This window comes from Schistocerca americana, chromosome 3, assembly GCF_021461395.2.
Source record: "Schistocerca americana isolate TAMUIC-IGC-003095 chromosome 3, iqSchAmer2.1, whole genome shotgun sequence".
NCBI classification, from domain to species: domain Eukaryota; kingdom Metazoa; phylum Arthropoda; class Insecta; order Orthoptera; family Acrididae; genus Schistocerca; species Schistocerca americana.
Genome location: NC_060121.1, coordinates 272021453 through 272042474, shown reverse-complemented (window position 1 = coordinate 272042474; position 21022 = coordinate 272021453). Strand labels below are relative to the sequence as shown.

The window sequence follows — 21022 nt, the reverse complement described above, 5'->3', positions numbered from 1 at the left end:
AGGGAGACCAAGAGATGAACAAAGTAAGCAGATTCAAGAAGATGTAGATTGCAGTAGTTATTCAGACATGAAGAGGCTTGCACAGGATAGAGTGGCATGGAGAGCTGCATCAAACCAGTCTTTGAACTGAAGACCACAATAACAATAATATCCAGTGCTGAAAGTTTCACAATCAAACAATTAAAATACTGTTAAACTATTAGCCTTAGGGGCAATTTGTTAAATCGTTCTTTGCAAGCAGTGTACTGCAATTGGAGGTACACTATACATTACATATGAAATTTACATCAGTAGAGGACATTTGTATCTTTTATTAAATGTGCCTGGTTAAATTAGGCTTATCATGTTGATCTTCAGTATTTTAATATTATGTTAACAAATCTTTATAAAAACTATCTGAATGGTATTTTATTGTGATTATGGAGTGGGTCACTTAATCACTACAATATGAATGACTACACTAGGGTTTAGCTTTTGAAAAATTTCAAATGGGTATGTACCTTTATTTTATCAAGACAATCTGCAAAAACTTTGATTTCTAAAGTGATATAATAATTCTGTATAGGACAACTGTAGGAACCTATTTATGATGTTTGTGTAAGGTATGGTAGATAACTTCACCACTAATATATGAACAAAAACATTGTAAGCTGGCATTTTTTGATGTATTTAAAAATGATAGGCAGATAAACATCGCTGGTTTTACTTATTAAAGCAGAGTTTTAAATTACCAAATTGAAACAAAATTGGGTTAGTTATTTCTTATTATATGGGGCATTAACTGCATTACATGATCAAACTGAGGTTGCTATACTTATTGTAAACAACTACCTCAGTTTCCATCTGCCTATAGACCGGTTAAGACGTATGACATGTACTGCTGTGAGTTTGCTGGATTGTAACTCACTCAAATGGATTACCTGCTATTTGATAATGTGGTATTTTTCTTAATGTTTCAAGTAAATTTTTGTGCAAATCAATTCTAATTCCGTAATTTCCTTGTATTTTAGCACTAAAATGGCCATTTAAAATTGAAATCTGGATAGTCAAGAATCATAACAAACCAACAGGTTTGTGATAGACTGCTGTGTTCCTAATCTTCCTTATAATAGCATACAGCCACTGTGCAAAACGGTTCCTTATGAAATCAAAGTTGTGTTTGTAGATGGTGTTTTGTAGTATTTGATGTCGTGCTCTTGTAACTGATCTTCGTGTTTGAAGATGTTGTGTTATGCGTGGTATTCAGTAATTTGACTTCGTGTAATCATTCTGTGGAGTAGTTGTTGGAAGAGAGTGCTGACTGTTAGTGAGTTACGTTGATTTACTGTTTTTGGGGTTTATGCCTTCATGAATGTGTTACATATTATTAGTGTTGTGTGTGTGTTTTTAGGAACTTAAATGTAATAGTATTTTTCTTGCTTTTGTTAAGAGATGGATATAATGGAAAAATTAGTAGATATTCACTCCGGGTTGCACTGGGTGATGATATGGTGATGATAAGGTTTTTGCAAAGGTTTGGCTGTATCTGTAATGAGAGAATAAAGTTGACCAGACTCCAGGCTTCTTGCACCAGGGGCCTACATATGTGGTGGTGTCACCATGACAATACTTGAGGTAAAAGTCTAGAATAGGGCCAGTGGCGTACTTATGTATTTCACACAGGAATGTTGTCAGCACATGCCATGAGGTATGATGGGAACAAAAGAAAATGTGTCAGCTGTGTGTATTATGCAGCCAATGAGACAACAGCAAACATACAGGGTTATTACAAATGATTGAAGCAATTTCACAGCTCTACAATAACTTTATTATTTGAGATATTTTCACAATGCTTTGCACACATATACAAAAACTCAAAAAGTTTTTTTAGGCATTCACAAATGTTCGATATGTGCCCCTTTAGTGATTCGGCAGACATCAAGTCGATAATCAAGTTCCTCCCACACTCGGCGCAGCATGTCCCCATCAATGAGTTCGAAAGCATCGTTGATGCGAGCTCGCAGTTCTGGAATGTTTCTTGGTAGAGGAGGTTTAAACACTGAATCTTTCACATAACCCCACAGAAAGAAATCGCATGGGGTTAAGTCAGGAGAGCGTGGAGGCCATGACATGAATTGCTGATCATGATCTCCACCACGACCAATCCATCGGTTTTCCAATCTCCTGTTTAAGAAATGCCAAACATCATGATGGAAGTGCGGTGGAGCACCATCCTGTTGAAAGATGAAGTTGGTGCAGTCGGTCTCCAGTTGTGGCATGAGCCAATTTTCCAGCATGTCCAGATACACGTGTCCTGTAACGTTTTTTTTCGCAGAGGAAAAAGGGGCCGTAAACTTTAAACCGTGAGATTGCACAAAACACGTTAACTTTTGGTGAATTGCAAATTTGCTGCACGAATGCGTGAGGATTCTCTACCGCCCAGATTCGCACATTGTGTCTGTTCACTTCACCATTAAGAAAAAATGTTACTTCATCACTGAAAACAAGTTTCGCACTGAACGCATCCTCTTCCATGAGCTGTTGCAACCGCGCCGAAAATTCAAAGCGTTTGACTTTGCCATCGGGTGTCAGGGCTTGTAGCAATTGTAAACGGTAAGGCTTCTGCTTTAGCCTTTTCCGTAAGATTTTCCAAACTGTCGGCTGTGGTACGTTTAGCTCCCTGCTTGCTTTATTCGTCGACTTCCGCAGGCTACGCGTGAAACTTGCCCGCACGCGTTCAACCGTTTCTTCACTCACTGCAGGCCAACCCGTTGATTTCCCCTTACAGAGGCTTCCAGAAGCTTTAAACTGCGCATACCATCGCCGAATGGAGTTAGCAGTTGGTGGATCTTTGTTGAACTTCATCCTGAAGTGTCATTGCACTACTATGACTGACTGATGTGAGTGCATTTCAAGCACGACATTCGCTTTCTCGGCTCCTGTCGCCATTTTGTCTCACTGCGCTCTCGAGCGCTCTGGCGGCAGAAACCTGAAGTGCGGCTTCAGCCGAACAAAACTTTACGAGTTTTTCTACGTATCTGTAATGTGTCGTGACCATATGTCAATGAATGGAGCTACAGTGAATTTATGAAATCACTTCAATCATTTGTAATAGCCCTGTACAATTTCTTCTGAATACATTTGGAAGAGAAACTGAAATATTGCTGTAAACAAGATTATAAATGTAATGCAAGGACAGCATCACAACCCATGATGTAACTGAAAAAGCAGTAAATATTTCTCTGCTCTATGTTGATACGCAATCAAACTGCATGAGCATACTGAATAAGTTGATCAATGTTTTGTAATTAAATCATGGAAGGAGGTAGATGGATCAGTGTTTTTCATTAAATCATGGGAGGAGGTAGGTGGATACTAAATCTGTTAAAGCACTCCACTTCATACCACTTTCTGACACAGAGTACCTCTCTCTAAGCTCACTAGTGCAAAAGAAAGTTTCATTTTTGACACTACAAATACACTGCATATGTTCTCACGTCCCATTAGTCATTTAAAAGTATCACTGCACTGACTACGCAAAACTGACGTGTTGCCAACCTATAAGCAATAGATAAGCTCGGCCGTTACAGCCGCTGGCACTGATCTAGACTTAAGCCATATTTAGTGATCTATCTGATGTGGGACATGCTTCAAGAGCTCTAGGTTGGCAGCCAGTGAGATGGTTTTACTTACGTGTTATTTTTATCATCTTTCGCCTTTACATCTTTGGGGGAGGGGGGGGGGGGGGGCAACCAAGTTGTATTCATCGGGTTTTTGGTTGGTAGAAATATTTTTAATGCATTATTTGTGTTTCGTTTGTTTTTGTGTATAGTCTTTTGTTTGTATTTTAATTGGTTAAGCAAATGTCGGGGTTTTGGGTTTTCAAATTGTGTGTGGGGTTGTGGTATCATTGGCTTTGTTGGAGCTATACAGATTAATGGAATTTTCTGATACTGCGTTTTGAGGAGGGCTTCACGTGAGCTATACGGGTCAAGTGAAATGTATGATTCCAGTGGTTTCTGCGATTGTAGTATTATATCATATATTGGGAATTGTACGTTGAATTTTGTCAATAAAATTTGTTTTGGGATTGTGCTGTTTTTCATATTGTCATATATTTAGCTTGCCCTGTCCTAAAACCCATACTTCCCATGGTTGTCCCATAGTTTCATTTTATTGCTGGAGAGAAATATTCTCTTTCATTTTCATTGCTAATCACATGTGTATGTAGTGACGTTATGGTTGCCATATTGTACATGCTGGAAGTAGGGGTGGTTGCCATCTTGACGTCATGGGTCAAACCTACGGTCGCTTCCATAATGCCGGAAATGTAGAGTCTTAAGCAGCACCTTCCAGATCACTGTTATTCCATCTTTGGCTTTAAAAATCTCTTCTGTTTAGTGAAGCAGTGACATTAAAGGCATTCCTATGTTAAGCTGTTTTCATATGACCTATAACAGCAGCCTTTCTTTTATGTGCGACAGAAAATTCTCCTGTGCATACTATGCGATAAACATGTCCATTGTTACTGTCATTACACAATTTCAAAAATTTGTATTTTTGAATAACCTGAAGGGTGCAGTAATAGCAGTCTTCATAATATCTTTGGGATGGGGGGCATAAGAATCTGTGCTAAAGCCTTAGCACAATCCAGAACAGTAAAAAATTGTGCACCAGACAAGTTACTGCTAAAGTCAGATACATTAGAGACCGGGCACCTATCAGGGACTATACAAGAGTTCAAAGCTCTATAGTCCCCACACAGATTCACCATATTCAATCTTTTTTTCTGACCATCTGTAGGGAAGAAGACCAAGCACTCGTGAAGCAAGAAACAGGACCATCACTAATCATCCTGTCGACCTCTTGTCGAGCAGCATGCAACTTTTCTGGAGGCAGGTGACGAAGTCTACTAACCACCAGCAGTTCTGGTGTAGTTTTGATGTGATGGAGAGTAGAATGGCAACGCCTCTCCATTGCAAATGTTGAGTCAGTCGGCACTGGAAAATACTTCAGCAACAGCTGGCCGAGATCACTGCCTGCCACCTGACGAACTTTAGGAGAGGGAGGGGGGATGGCAGGTCTTTGATCTGCATGGCAACTGCTCCATCTGACTGTAATAATTTTTGGTGCACCTACTCCAAAGGCATTTGCACCTGGTCTGCTCAATCTCACAAGAGCTGATTTTCCTCTTGTAGCTAAGTTGTCGAATCATTTTTCTTCATGCCACATTTCCGAACATTTCACAATTTGAGCCTCAAGTGTTCCAAAGGTTTTGACAGGTGAATTATTAGCTGCTGTTAAAATAGCCATTTTAGTAACATGTTTCAAACCACTCTCAGTTGGAGGAGTAACACTAATCTCCGATTTCATATCAGTCAGGAACACAGCTTGTGATAACTAGTTTTTAATGATCAGTCTTGCAGAACTAGCAACATAAGTAACTGTGGCAGTTGAGTAGTATTGTACGTGCTGTGACTAAGACTAATGAGCACGTGTGCATATTGGCACTCGGTCACGTTTGGATAAGAGTGAGCTTGGTGAACTGTCTTGCTGAAACCCCAAAATGGTTATGGTACCGACACCACATGTGAGAGAGTTGAAACTTATTTCTTGCATGAGCAGTAGACTCAGAATTCTGTCTGTTTAACTTGGCATTTAGGCATGCAAGCTCATACAGATGGCTCTGTTGATGTCTTCTGCAACTGGCACACATCTGCATGGCCTGTAGCATTCATGTGCAGTTCAGGGCTGCCATCTATAGCGTCTTTAATGGTGGCACAACTGTTACTGTCAGCTCATGCAATAGCAATTGTGTCAGCTTTAATCGCCAGTTTGTCAATAGCCAGACTGCAGTAAAGGCTGAAAGAACCGCCCTGCCATTTTGTGAGAGCCTGTGCAGGCAAAAAATCTTTAACTAAGTGTCAGCCAGCAATTCATTACCTGTGAGTGCACAAATTGAGAGAAGAATCTGAGATGGGGAATCACCTGCTGTCACCATCAACAACTTTCTATAGGAAAATTTCTGGTGTGAAAACAAAGCATTGGAGCACTGTCTCTTTAAATACACAGTAAGACTGTTGGTGCAAAATATCACTGAACTGTTCAATTACATTAAGATCTAATTGTGATACAACCATGGTAAACTGGTCTGAGTTGGACATGAGGCCATGCAACCTAAAAATAGCTTCAAACCTGGGTAAGGCATAATTATTTCCTTGTAGGCCAAAAAGTAGGCTACTTGATGTTAAAATTTCTAGTGGACTCACTACGAATTGGTGAAGCCAATGGTCTTGCCACAGTTGTAACACTGCTTTCCATCAGATCACCAAAGTTACGCACTATCAGGCTTAGCTAATATCTGGATGGGTGACCATCCAGTCTGTCGAGTGTTGTTGGCAAGTGGACTGCACTCTCAGCCCCTGTGAGGTCAATTTGGGAGCTACTTGATTGTAAATTAGCAGCTCCAGTCAAGAAAACTGATAAGTCAGGAGAGTGGTGTGCTGACCACATGCCTCTCCACATCTGCATCCAGCGACACCTGTGAGCTGAGGATGACACAGTGGTTGATCAGTACCATTGGGCCTTCAAGGTCTGTATGGAAGGAGTTTAGTTTAATTTTAGAACTGGTAAAACAGTGTTGGTAGACTGGGCTGTGGATGAAGGCTCTGACTTCACAGATGTGTCTGTGATGGTTTCAGTTAGGCCGCCCCTGAAGACGTAAAAAAAATGCAGCAAACTTGCTCAGTATCAAGGTAAGCATTTTGGGTATACTACTTAATACCACTAAATAAATACTATTAAATATACTGGACTTCTTTGATTTATTATCTAATTTTTTTCAGAGCACATACAATAAGCGTATATCACAAAACAGTATCCAAAGAACTCAGTCCTTATACATGGATATCACCAGATCATACGTTCTAACTGAATTCAAATCAATTCCACAACAGTTCCAAAATTTTAAAAAAATATCCTCACCAGTTGTAAAATTTTTAAACCCCAGACACTTTTGTAACCCTGTACAGAACTAAAATACCAGGACTGTGCAAGCTAATCCTAGACGTATGGTAAGCCTGAGTAGATCTTTACTGCAAAGAGAGCATGTGCGGACACGTGCGCTCCCACACACAAAATCATTATTGTCAAAACTACTTGAACTACAAGGTGCAAAAAGGGCATACTTAACAAAATTAGAAAATTCAACCATTAGTTGGAGTGCAACACTATCCACTGTGCACAAATGTCACATATACCCACTGGAATATGACTTATCTGGCTGTTGATTGTCATTAAAGATGCAGAATGGACATACTGAGTATAGTAGTTCATTTCTGCAAAGCAAATATATCCCTTCTGCAGCCTATAGTTCAGTTGGAAGTCAACGGAAGCGTACGATTCCAACCGTCAGCATTGACCTGTGACATAAGGCTGTTGTGATGTGAGATGTCACGACAGTGCGGAGTTTAGCTTGTGAGAGTGGCGTGTTTGTAGGTGTCGTTTTGATGTGATCAGTGGTGGTCTCTGGTGGTGTGCTTGTGTGTTAGGTGATTTTTTTGTTTAGTTTGTATGTGTGGCATGTTTATAGGTGGCGTATTGTTGCAGTCGGTGGTTCTTTCTGGTGGTGTGTTTAGGGGTAGCGTGTTATGTGGCATATGGGGTTCATTAGTGTGGTAGCATTGCATGTGTGTGTTACTGCCGGTGACTGTGCTTTCAGCAGAATGTTTTTCAGTGAGTTAAAAATTTTGGTTTTGTTATGTTGATGTTATTGTAGTTATTTTTGTGTGTGAATTTTGGTAAATTGCTTTGTTTATGTCTTTGGTAGGTATGGATATGACTGACAAGGCCAACAGTATTCGGTTGTCAGCGATGATGGGGGACAGTGCTTGTTTCTAATCAGCTGTTCGGCCTGTTGGCTGAAGACGTGGAGTGTTCAGTGTGTCGTGAAGAAATGAGGTTTACTAAAGTTCCAGCGTCTGACAGCTATATGTGGAGTTGTCATAAGGATAACTTATGGTGCTCCATTAGGTGAGGTTCCTGGTTTGATAAGTCTAGGTTGGGCATGCGAGAAATTGTGTTAATGACGTATCATTTTTGTTATAAATCCTCTCACTGTTTCTGTGCGCATGAGGGGTGTCTGTGCGAGAGAACGGTGCTTGATTGGTATTCTTATTGTCATGAGGTATGTTCTGCATATACAGGGTGGCCCATTTATAGTGACTGGGCCAAATATCTCACGAACTAAGCATCGAACAAAAAAACTACAAAGAACGAAAGTTGTCTAGCTTGAAGGGGAAAACCAGATGGTGCTATGTTTGGCCTGCTAGATTTTTTTATTACATATTCGTGTAGTACGTAAAGAAATATGAATGTTTTAGTTGGACCACTTTTTTCGCTTTGTGATAGATGGAGCTGTAATAGTCACAAATGTATAAGTACATGGTATCATATAACATTTCACCAGTGCGGACGGTATCTGCTTTGTGATACATTACCCGTGTTAATATGGACCGTTTACCAATTGCGGAAAAGGTCGATATCGTGTTGATGTACGGCTATCATGATCAAAATGCCCAATGGACATGTGCTATGTATGCGGCTCGGTATCCTGGACGACATCATCCAAGTGTCCGGACCGTTCACCGGATAGTTACATTATTTAAGGAAACGGGAAGTGTTCAGCCACATGTGAAACATCAACCACGACCTGCAACAAATGATGATGCCAAAGTAGGTAATCTAGCTGCTATCGCAGCTAATCTGCACACCAGTAGCAGAGAAATTGTGTGAGAATCGGGAATCTCAAAAACGTCGGTGTTGAGAATGCTACATCGACATAGATTGCACCCATACCATATTTCTAGGCACCCGGAATTGCATGGCAACGACTTTGAACATCGTGTACAGTTCTGCCACTGGGCACAATAGAAATTATGGGATGATAGATTTTTTTCACGCGCTCTATTTAGCGACAAAGTGTCATTCACCAACAGCGGTAATGTAAACCAGCATAATATGCACTATTGGGCAACGGAAAATCCATGATGGCTGTGACAAGTGGAACATCAGTGACCTTGGTGAGTTAATGTATGATGCGGGATTATGGGAGGAACGATAATTGGCCCGCATTTTATCGATGGCAATCTAAATGGTGCAATGTATGCTGATTTCCTACGTAATGTTCTACCGATGTTACTACAAGATGTTTCACTGCATGACAGAATGGCGATGTACTTCCAACATGATGGATGTTCGGCACATAGCTCACGTGCGGTTGAAGCAGTATTGAATAGCAAATTTCATGACAGGTGGATTGGTCGTCGAAGCTCCATAACATGGCCCGCACATTCACCAGATCTGATGACCCCGGATTTCTTTCTGTGGGGAAAGTTGAAGGATATTTGCTGTTGTGATCCACTGACAACACCTGACAACATGCGTCAGCGCATTGTCAATCCACGTGCAAACATTACGGAAGGAGAACTACTCGCTGTTGAGTGGAATGTCGTTACATGTGTTGCCAAATGCTTTGAGGTTGACGGACATCCTTTTGAGCATTTATTGCATTAATGTGGTATTTACAGGTAATCACGCCGTAACAGCAAGCTTTCTCAAAAATTATAACTTCACAAAGGTTCATGTATTACATTGGAACAACCGAAATAAATTGTTCAAACATACCTACATTCTGTATTTTAATTTACAAAACCTACCTGTTACCAACTGTTTGTCTAAAATTGTGAGCCATACGTTTGTGACTATTACAGTGCCATGTATCACAAAGCGAAAAAAGTGGTCCAACTAAAACATACATATTTCTTTACGTACAACACGAATATGTAATAAAAATGGGGGGTTCCTATTTTAAAAAAACACAGTTGATATCCGTTTTACCTAAGGCAGCGCCATCTAGTGGGCCAACCATACCGCCATCTGGTTCCCCCCTTCAAGGTAGACAAGTTTCATTCTTTGTAGTTTTTTGTTTGACGCTTATTTCGCGAGATATTTGGCCCGGTCACGATCAATGGATTACCCTGTATGTTAAGTACAGGGGTAGGTTGGGTGGGCCTGGTGTTGTGGAAATTGATGAGTCACAGTTTGGGAAGAGAAAGTATGGGAAGGGTAAGTCTTTGGTTAGTTTATGGGTGTGAGGGGCTGTGGTATCGAGGGGTGAGTTTTCAGAATGTGTATTTAGGGTTTTGGAGGGCCAGACAAAAAGGCAATTAGTGGGATTGATAGAGGATTTTACTGAAGAGGGTACCACTATGGTTTCAGATGCATTTTCTTCTTATAGGGAGTTGTGTCAGCAGGTGTACAATCATTTAATAGTGAGCCACAACACTGAATTTAAGAATTAAGAGACAGGAGCTTGTACAAATACTATAGAAGGGTTTTGGGTGGCAGTTAAGTCAGTGATTGGGAGGGGGAAGATGCGCTCTTCTAACCTTCAGTCTCATCTAGATGAGTACTGTTGGCGGAAGAGCGTCCCTGAAGGTTATTGTATCTTTAGGGTTTTTTGTAAGGGTGGTAAGTAGGATGTATAGGCCTAAGGTTGTGGGTTAGTTTGGTGTTGGGCGGGGGGGGGGGGGGGGGGTGGTTAGTAGTTTTTTTTTAATGGTTGGTAGGGTGTTTGTGAGTTGTTTGTATTGGTGATTTGGTATTTTGTTTTGCTGTTGACTTATATGACTTTACGGAAGTGTTTGGTTGTAAGGTGTGGTTGTGGCTATGGCTGGCTTGGTATCGATAGTTGTTGTTGACCTATATACGTCAAGGGAAGTGTTCGATTCCAATTTCAATTTTCAAGGGTTTTTTTTTTGGTAAGATTAAGTGTGGTGGTGGTGAAAGTTTTGAGATTTATAGAGTGGTATCAGTAGTTGCTGTTGACCTATATAGGTCAATAGAAGTGATCGATTCCAGTGGATTTTGTGTGTAGTGGAATTTGGGAAGGTTGTGGGGTCTTGTTATTTTAGTGTTTTTTGTCGTTTCGTGTAGTGGCGTGTGTTTATATTTAGTTTGTCCCCAGACAAAAATCTCCAATTTCCCCCACTTGTCCTGTTAGTTTCATTATATTTTTTTTGGAGGAATATCTGTTTGGTGGTTTTTCGATTTATTTTTGTGTTTGTTGTCATGTTTGCGTGGTGACGCCATGGGAGTGGTATAGGAGGAGTCGTGAATGGTCGTTTCCGCCATATTGGTAACGTCAATGGTCAAAGCAGAGGGGTGGAATCGGACGCTTCCGTTATCCCTTCAGTTGCACAGCAGATTTGCTGCTCATAATGTCACAATGCTGAGAAGAGTTAGTTGGTTGAAAAATGCACAGAAAGAGTTTCTCCATCAATTTGGTAAGTTTATATGATATTCTAGCTATCAAGAAATGGTGGCCCAGGTATTACAGAACATGGACAACATGTAGAGGTATTCCTAAGGAAAATAAAATTACTTATGGAAAAGCATATATCACTTGTAATACTCCACTAATAATAAAAATAGTGGAGGATCTGAAAAAACTTTGAAAACATGTACCTAAAGGATACAGTGAGTTTTGTGAGACACTTTTCCAATAGCCGACAACATACAAAGCAGCATATGACACTGAATGAGAAGGCAAACTGCCTCTATATGTTTTTTCCTGGAGATTCTTATTAATTTTGCTCACTGAATTATTCTATCATGTGAAATAATATTACAAAACCTTTTTTTTCTGACAGTTCAATGTTATTGCATTAAAACTTTTAAAATTTCTGTGATAAAGTCATATATTGCTAAAAGTGTGCACGTAAAATATATATAATGCACAATAACTGGCTAATACATCACATGTCTCAGCAGTTTTCTTTCAGAGCTGTGGAAAATCGTGATTGCAAAGCTGTTGAAAAGTTCCATGTTAAATCTTTGTTTCGAACTATTTAATTAGTTTTTTATGTCTGGTAAAAAAATACAATTTTGTAAGATATGTGATTCAATATATTTCGTTTTCTTCATCTCTTATAGCATCAGTTATTTTAAAACATTTAAATTGCAAAAGAACTGCAATTAAATGACGATTTCCCCTGCAAATTACGGTAAGACATGTAAAATGAATACACACTGCTTGAAATCTAACAATAACTGAGCACCCATCAAATCGTACACAGTTATGTAAGTCAAAACTGTGAGTCACCCTGAGATTTATTTCTGAGCCAATAACAACCAAAAGACGAATACAAAAGAATAACACGGGGGGTCACTCACCCAGCATTGCAACATCAATCGGATTGACCGATGCGGCGTGCACCTTCACGATAACTTCATCTGGCTTCTGTACTTTTGGAGGTCTGGTAAGGTTTGAAAGTTTTAATTCTTCCACACCGCCATAGGAGTGTATTTGCCAACACTGAGTTTCTCGCGTTTCTGGGGTCTCTTGAATATCAATATTAGGAGCTGTTGAATAGTATGCAATATTTCTTATTCTTTGGTGAAAGCAATAAACTCTTGAAAGTCGGCTGAGAGCTACAGCTGTTTTTAACGGCATTCTGGTCTGCTTTTTTAAAATATTTTGTTGACATAAATTATTCTTTCAACTGTTCTGCGTTGTTTCCTATATATATATATAACGCAAATATTTATTACCGGTGTAATGACACAATGACGTACATCTACTCTGCAGAATTCAGTTTTGCACTGTTAAGCACGCAAATCACCCGCGCCCCTCTTTCCCATTACGTAATGCGTCTATTTTGACAATATTAGCAGACAACAAAGTTGTTGCGTCAAAGAGGATCATTTACTGATATGTTCCAGTGGTGTCTGTGTAGAAAACGATGAAATTGTAACATCATTGAAACTTCCTGGCAGATTAAAACTGTGTGCCCGACCGAGACTAACATCCTTGGTTGTAGTGCGGGGTATTCTAACCATTGCTTCCCAGTATATTGACTCCTTAATGAAATTTGTTGCAAGTACTATATCCCTATTTCCAACCAAAAGCTCAATACCGGTACATAGTATCAATACTAGGAATAAGAACATTCCACATAAAGACCTAAAATCACTTATCTTGGTCCAAAAAGGGTCCTATATTCAGGAACACACATTTTCAATAAACTGACGGAAACCATTAAAAACTTGATTTCAGATAAAGCATTATTTAAACAGAGTTAGAAAGACTTTTTGATAGGCAAATCCTTCGAGTCTATAGAAGAATACCTTAACATGGATTGTTAGACCAGCTTTTAGACTTCGTTTTTGACAACACTTGGTCACAACAGTCAAGATTAGGTATTTTGTCTGTGATAAATCTATTAAAGGAGCATAACAGTATTTCATGAGTTAATTCTGTGAATATCAGCAGTTCCACATCACTGTATGTATTCACATTTATTGACAACTTCGTGGCAAAGGATCAGGGTAGTGAGTATTATACTCAAATGTTTTGTGTTTTTTATTTTCTGACTTTTTCCATACCGAACAGAATCATCTCATTTTGGGTCTATGGAGCTAGAACTGAATCTAATCTTTCCATGATAAGGTGCTCACTTAATTTCATTACTGCTTCACAACTGATTTGGATAAACATTTTTCGTGGAATTTTAAATCATTCAGGCTGCTTCAGTCTTCACTTTCGTAGATCCGAGCAGTCATGGACCTGAGCCCATATCTGCTGTTCCTGTTGTTGACATTGTATGTTGTTCCGTTTCAGTTGAGAGTGACTCACCTTTTCTCACATAATTGAAGATTTAGCATTACTGAAAGGCGAATTCACACTTGCTGTCATGGCAGAGTGCGTTCACACTGTCCATCACACCACATCATGTCAATTCGTTTAGCTCAGTACCAAACAGTGAAATAAAGGTTATCATCTGTGATACAAAATGTTGGAGTATTGTATCGGAATTGTGTAACTAACAATGATAAAGTTTATTAACAACAAAAGTAAACTTCATAACATATGTTCTTGTTCAGTGTTGTATAGTAAAGTGCTGAGAGGTGAAACATTTCTGAACATCGACATTTATTTGCTAGCGAACATCGACATTTATTTGCTGGCGAAAGCATATACATACAAAGGCATCAGACAATATGTATAAGGGAATAAACATAACCTGCTTACATTGTCCATGACTTTTTTTTCTCGCATAACTAATAATGTCATTACAACCGAATTTTTCTCTTTCATTAGACCTTACTTTTTCACTTAAAATGTTTTTTAATGAAAATTCTTACATCAACTTATGTTCTTATTTATATACAGTGTTGGCATCAGTTCTGTCCTGCTATTGTAGCCGGCCGGTGTGGCCAAGCGGTTATAGTCACGTCAGTCTGGACCTGCGTGACCGCTATGGTCACAGGTTCGAATCCTGCCTAGGGCTTGGATGTATGTGATATTCTTAGGTTAGTTAGGTTTAAGTAGTTCTAAGTTCCATGGGTCTGATGACCTCAGATGTTAAGTCCCATTGTGCTCAGAGCCATTTTGTCCTGTTATTGTAAAATCTAAATAATTTATCGCTTTCATATGTCTTACCACTTGCGGAATAACACTAAATAGAAAAAAAAGAAGATTAAAAAGAAACAAAAGCATCAAATGCATAACTATAACATGAGTATGCACAGTGAAAAAAGGTGAACTTGCGACATTATCAGACGATGACACTGTAAAAAGTAAAAACTTTCTGCCTGTAAGGGATCCACTATCCCACGAACATAGATGCTAGTATCCGACGCCCAGGTCTATAGTAGACAGGAGTCGATTGTCAAGCACTGCAGGAGGCAGTGAGACGAGTGTCAAGTGCGGTGTAGTACTGGAGAATGTCAAGTGAGAAGTAGTGCGGGAGAGACGGGCAAGAATGGTGGTCGAGTGAATTGTAAACTGTAAAATTCACTGGAGTATGACGAGTGAGCACGTCCCCCTGATTGTCGTGGGTTGACCCTCACTAATACCGATTCACGAGTGATATGAAACAGAAAGTGACAAGTGCCGAATTACGTGTTTCGCGTCAACCGCGTCGGCCAGCAACAACCATGGATTGCAGTGAGGATTGTTGTGAATATTAACCATCAGCATTACGTGTGACGAAGTACAGAAAATCAGCAACCAATAAAAAGATATAACTGTAATTAGACATGTAAGGCAAAGGTAGCAACTGCCTCAGAATTTGTGTGTTAGTAGGAAATATATATCAGCTTGTACATCGCAACCTTTATGGCCCTTAATAATAGACAAACTTTCAATCATTCCACTATTCAGTTGCAAAACAATCGCACTCGGTTGAAATACCCCCGAAGCCACAGCAGAAAAACCGATAGCCTTTCATCCATTAAGCTCACGGTCATGTAATCATAATAATTAACTGTTTGGCGGCTTCGATAAATTACACAAAAATCCAATAAAAGGAATTTAAACGGGGTGTTTCATGCCCTAAAAATCTTTACATGAGGTGACGGTCTATTGGGACCTGTGTAAATGCTGCCATTTGAACTGGGGCCACTTAACTCAACTGATCATCAAGTCATGTCACGTCACTATCATGTCTGTGTGCATCGACTCTTAGACATCAGACCCCTTCAATTCGCTAAGCCCAACAATGAATGGTGAGAGTGAGATTACCATCCTTGATACAAAAAGTCGGAGTATGATATCACAATTTGACTAACAACGATAAAGTTTACTAAGGCAAACTGTACATCATGAGGGCCCAAAAAATTAACTTTCTTATTTAATAAAATTCTGTGGTTCTTCCTAATTCTAAAAATACACACTTTATGTATAGTACCTCATCATTTTCGTATTTAAATGCCTTAATAAAGCAGAGGCAGCGCGGGAATGACTAACTGTCAAACACAAAACCTTGCCTACAATGTCTTGTTAGAGCCAGTTAGAGCCAGTTCTACGAACATCGGATATATCCTGGAATAACTATATACCAAATAAGCTAACTGTGGTATAACTACTATCGTACGATGCCAATTTATTCCCCCGTTAGCTATTTGACAAATAATGCTTAAGCCCCGTTATATGTCAGCAATGTGGCGTGAAGCTTGTGGAGTATTTTTATGAACGATTAGTGTATTATTAAATTGTTTTGGTTTTGTGTTTAGACCTCCATAAACGTTCAAACATTTATTAAACGTATCTATGCTTGCCAAACATTTGACCATATGCAATGCTCTTCAATGTAATTGTCAAGATTAGATCGTGTTTGACATGTTTGTGATTAATCTTGATTGACAGAAACTTTGACAATATAACGGACGTTGTTTGTGTCGACGTTTAGTGAAAAATTGTTTTATTACAATTTATCTCACTATATCATGGAAACTACAATCAAGAAAAAATACAAAATAGCACTCACAGTTACCAAAATGGTAGAGGAACCACTTGTTTCTCAGCCATATATTACATATGAAGTAATTATGAGTAAAATCAATATTTTATTCATATAGTAACATACAAGTGGGAATGGAATAAAATAAAGGAAATCGAAGTTCTCCAGTCCTTCTATGGACTTCGATGGTTATATGTCCCACAGTGTTCTATTTTAATAAACTGTCAATCTGTCAGGATCAAGTAGAAGAGAATAATTTTTCGCATGCTTGTATTTTTCAATGTGAGGGTGTAGTTACATTAAACAAGTTATTAAATGTTTCAGTGTCTGTCAGTAGAAAGTTGACATAATCATCAGGTTCTGAGTGTAACATTCCCTCTAACAGGTTGCCATGCGTATATTTTTCATTTTAAATAATTCCCTGGACCAGTGTCCTGTTTTATTCTTATTTAAACACAGTACAAGAGCCAATGTTACAAGTTCCCACTAGTATCAAAATACAGAATACACGAAAAGGGCCTGCTTCAAAGGTTACATTGAAAAGCTTTCATGTATGAAACATCTGTGCCGGCCGGAGTGGCCGTGCGGTTCTAGGCGCTGCAGTCTGGAGCCGAGTGACCACTACATTTAAGTTGCATAGTGCTCAGAGCCATTTGAACCATTTGAAACACCTGTGACTTGATAAGAACGAACTTGCTCTTTTAGGAGGGCCTTAACAATTTTTAAGAAAGCTGCATTGTCCATTCAAATAAAGTTGAGTAATCATCGAGTTCTATGATTTGGTAGGTTTTCATGGACGAATCACTCATTTTAAGCCGTTCCCTGGAGCTGGATCTTGTTTTCTTCTTCTTCTTTAAAACCACAGTGCCAAAGCCAATGCTAGGACTGCTTTGTCTGTATTTGTGGCGGTTCTCATTACTGCCAAAATACGAACAGCGCCTACTTCGAAGTGAGATTAAACTGACAAACATAGTTTGAACGTGTACAGGCTTGCTTGGCAAATCCATGACTGGATAAAAGCGATTTTGTCAAACACGTTTGAACGTTTACGGCGGCCCTTTTAAAACGTTACAAGAATGTCAGATAAGCGCATTAGATCACAAAATTATTCATTTAAAGACATCCTGGGACTGTTAGGTACCGTACTTGGTTTTAAAAACGTCATTGAAAACAAATAGATGCCTTCTTGTGAAAAAGTTAAGTGAGACACATTTTAGGCGTTTTCAGTGATATTTGTTCATGTAGTATATCACCGTTACCTTGAAGGTAGTTTATGAAAGATTCAAATATTTATTGACTAACCAGTAAAAGATATTTCTAAGTTTCAGAATTATGTTTGGGTAAATATAAGCCGGGCTTACAATTCGCCAACAACTTGCCATCGATCTGGAGAGCAGCTCAGACAAAAAAGATGGAATCTCTAACAAAGGAAATCAGAAAATATTATTATCAGCAGAGACAACAGAGACTGAGGTTGTTGGTGGTCCTTACATGGAGCAGAAGTTTCATTTAATATTTAGTAAAATATTAGGAATGATAAAGATATCAACAGGTCACCAGAGTCGAGTATATTAGATTCTGATGCAACATTCCAATGTAAGTTAATGTTCCAACACAAAAAGAATGTGTATAGTAAATGAAATTACAGCTCCTGAGCTATAATTCGAAATAATACAGAAGCGATTTGTAAATGTCTAGTGCTTTTTGAAATGTTAATGTTTGTTGTTCGTTCTACCTATTGCTTTTTTAGTGCTTCCAGAAAATTCTGTAAACTTAGAGATAGAGGTCATATCCTATAGTTTGACTGCCAGTTCTGAGGTACAATATTCACAGGCTAGTTTGCCATTGTAAACACATTCTGAAGCATTAATTCACAGAGAGACAGAGTTAGGGGGGGGGGGCATGCACGCTTACTAGTGTATAATCAAAGCAGCTTCAAAACGGTTTTTATTTGTAGATCCAGTTCAGTGATTCTGAAAGTTCTGGAGGGAGAGTGCCACTAATCGTCCCCATTTATTCTACAGTTATATATTTAATGGATGCAGAAAAATCTTCTAATTTAAGTATTGTAAACATTCTTCCATCTGATTATGGCAAAGGTGTTGAAGCAGAACACTAGGTTTTCAAATGATCCAATAAAATTATACAGAAGTGTAGTATGTGGTGCCTTAGGTTTACAGCTTGTATCCTGAAGCATATTTCATACTGTTGGTACTGCACTTGGCTCTCCATCAATAGCAGTAGATGATTCGGTGGGAAAGCTGTAAATCGCACATTTTATACTGCTTACAGTTTTGGTGTCATTACAACACAGTGTTAAATATCAAGCTGTGTGCATGTCTTTTAGATGCGACAGAGAGAATATATGGCAAAAAATGCTTGTACTGCTAAAAATCCTCCATTTCAGTACACAGTTTGTATGAACTGTACACAACTAATAAAAGCTGATGCTATTTAAGCTTCATTATTACCGTGTTTTCAATAGTAAATATTAACTGCAGATGAATCTCCCCAAAATACTCTTTAAATTTTAAAAAGTTCTATGGCAGTGACTATAATACAGCTGCCATTGATCACAGTTGCAATACAGATTTCAAGCTGCTGACAGATGCAGCAAATCGTGAGTGACATAATAAGTTACTGTGATTAAACATTTCACAATATTTAAATGTAGAATAAAATAGAAGTAAACATACTATATTTTCGATTCACACCCTTCAGTGAGCAGAAATAAACTCAACAATTTCTCATGGAGAACACACACCACCATCACGACCATCACTGTATCACAGTAATATTTTCAACATTCAAAGGTAAAGCTACACAAACTGTTAATGTATGTTTGTGTTGTTACATCTATGTCATCTTCTAAACAGAAATTATTCCAGCGATACCTTTCCTTTGTGGGAATTGGAAAATGTCCTCCTACTGGGACCTTAACCAAGGTCTCCTCTTCGGTTCAGTGTAATCTAGTGGCTGAGAGGTCAAGGTGCCATTGGGCCAAAGTGGAGAGACCCAGCTTCGACTCCTGGTCAGTGTGCAGGAAAAGTTATCGTTGTACACATGTTTGCAACAGACATCTTCATTCATCATTTATCTGTGGATATATAGGGTGGTTCATTGATAGTGACTGGACCAAATACCTCACGAAATAAACATCAAACGAAAAAACTACAAAGAACGAAACTCATTTAGCTTGAAGGGGGAAACCAGATGGCGCTATAGTTGGCCCGCTAGATGGCGCTGCCATAGGTCAAACGGATATCAACTGCGTTTTTTTTTAATAGGAACCCCCATTTTTTATTACATATTCGTGTAGTACATAAAGAAATATGAATGTTTTAGTCGGACCACTTCATTCACTTTGTGATAGATGGCGATGTAATAGTCACAAACATATAAGTACGTGGTATCACGTAACATTCCACCAGTGCAGACGGTATTTGTTTCGTAATACATTACCCGTGTTAATATGGACCCTTTACCAATTGCGGAAAAGGTCGATATCTTGTTGATGGCTATTGTGGTCAAAATGCCCAACGGGTGTGTGCTATGTATGCTGTTCGGTATCCTGGACGACATCATCCAAGTGTCCGGACCGTTCACCGGATAGTTACGTTATTTAAGGAAACAGGAAGTGTTCAGCCACATGTGAAAAGTCAACCACGACCTGCAACGCCGGCCATTGTGGCCGAGCGGTTCTAGGCGCTACAGTCTGGAACCGCGCGACCGTTACGGTCGCAGGTTCGAATCTTGCCTCGGGCTTGAATGTGTGTGATGTCCTTACGTTAGTTAGGTTTAAGTAGTTCTAAGTTCTAGGGGACTGATGACCTCAGAAGTTAAGTCCCATAGTGCTCAGAGCCATTTGAACCATCTGAAGGAACCTGCAACAAATGATGATGCCCTAGTAGGTGCTTCAGCTGCTGCCGCGGCTAATCCACACATCAGTAGCAGACAAATTGCGCGAGAATTGGGAATCTCAAAAACGTTAGCTACATCAATATGGATTGCACCCAAAACATATTTCTATGCACCAGGAATTGCATGGCGACGACTTTGAACGTCGTGTACAGCTCTGCCGCTGGTCACAAGAGAAATTACGGGACGATGACAGATTTTTTGCACGCGCGCTATTTAGCGACGAAACGTCATTCACCAACATCGGTAACGTAAACCGGAATAATATGCACTATCGGGCAACGGAAAATCCACGATGGCTGCGACAAGTGGAACATCAGCGACCTTGGCGGGTTAATGTATGGTGCAGCATTATGAGAGGAAGGATAAGTAGCCCCCATCTTATCGATGGCAATCTAAATGGTGCAATGTATACTGATTTCCTACGTAATGTTCTGCCAATGTTACTACAAGATGTTTCACTGCAAGACAGAATGGCGATGTACTTTCAACATGATGTATGTACAGTACATAGCTCCCGTGCAGTTGAAGCGATATTGAAAGCATACTTCATGACAGGTGGATTGGTCGTCGAAGCACCATACCATGGCCCGCACGTTCACTGGATTTCTTTCTGTGGGGAAAGTTCAAGGATATTTGCTGTCGTGATCCACCGACAACGCCTGACAACATGCGTCAGTGCATTGTCAGCCCATGTCCAAATATTATGGAAGGAAAACTACTCGCTGTTGAGAGAAATGTCATGACACATATTGCCAAATGCATTGAGGTTGACAGACATTTTGAGCATTTATTGCATTAATTTGTTATTTACAGGTAAT

General features: G+C 39.3%; 1 protein-coding gene across 1 annotated transcript in view; it reads right to left on the bottom strand.

The window, feature by feature from the left end:
* LOC124606674 (reticulon-4-interacting protein 1 homolog, mitochondrial) overlaps window positions 1-12738 on the bottom strand; it is a 90288-nt gene extending 77550 nt beyond the window's left edge. The window contains exon 1 of the mRNA XM_047138688.1: window positions 12214-12738. Coding sequence (XP_046994644.1) covers window positions 12214-12493 — 280 coding nt within the window. The 5' untranslated portion in view covers window positions 12494-12738. The remainder of the gene's footprint in view (window positions 1-12213) is intronic.
* Between the last annotated feature and the right edge of the window lie 8284 nt (window positions 12739-21022).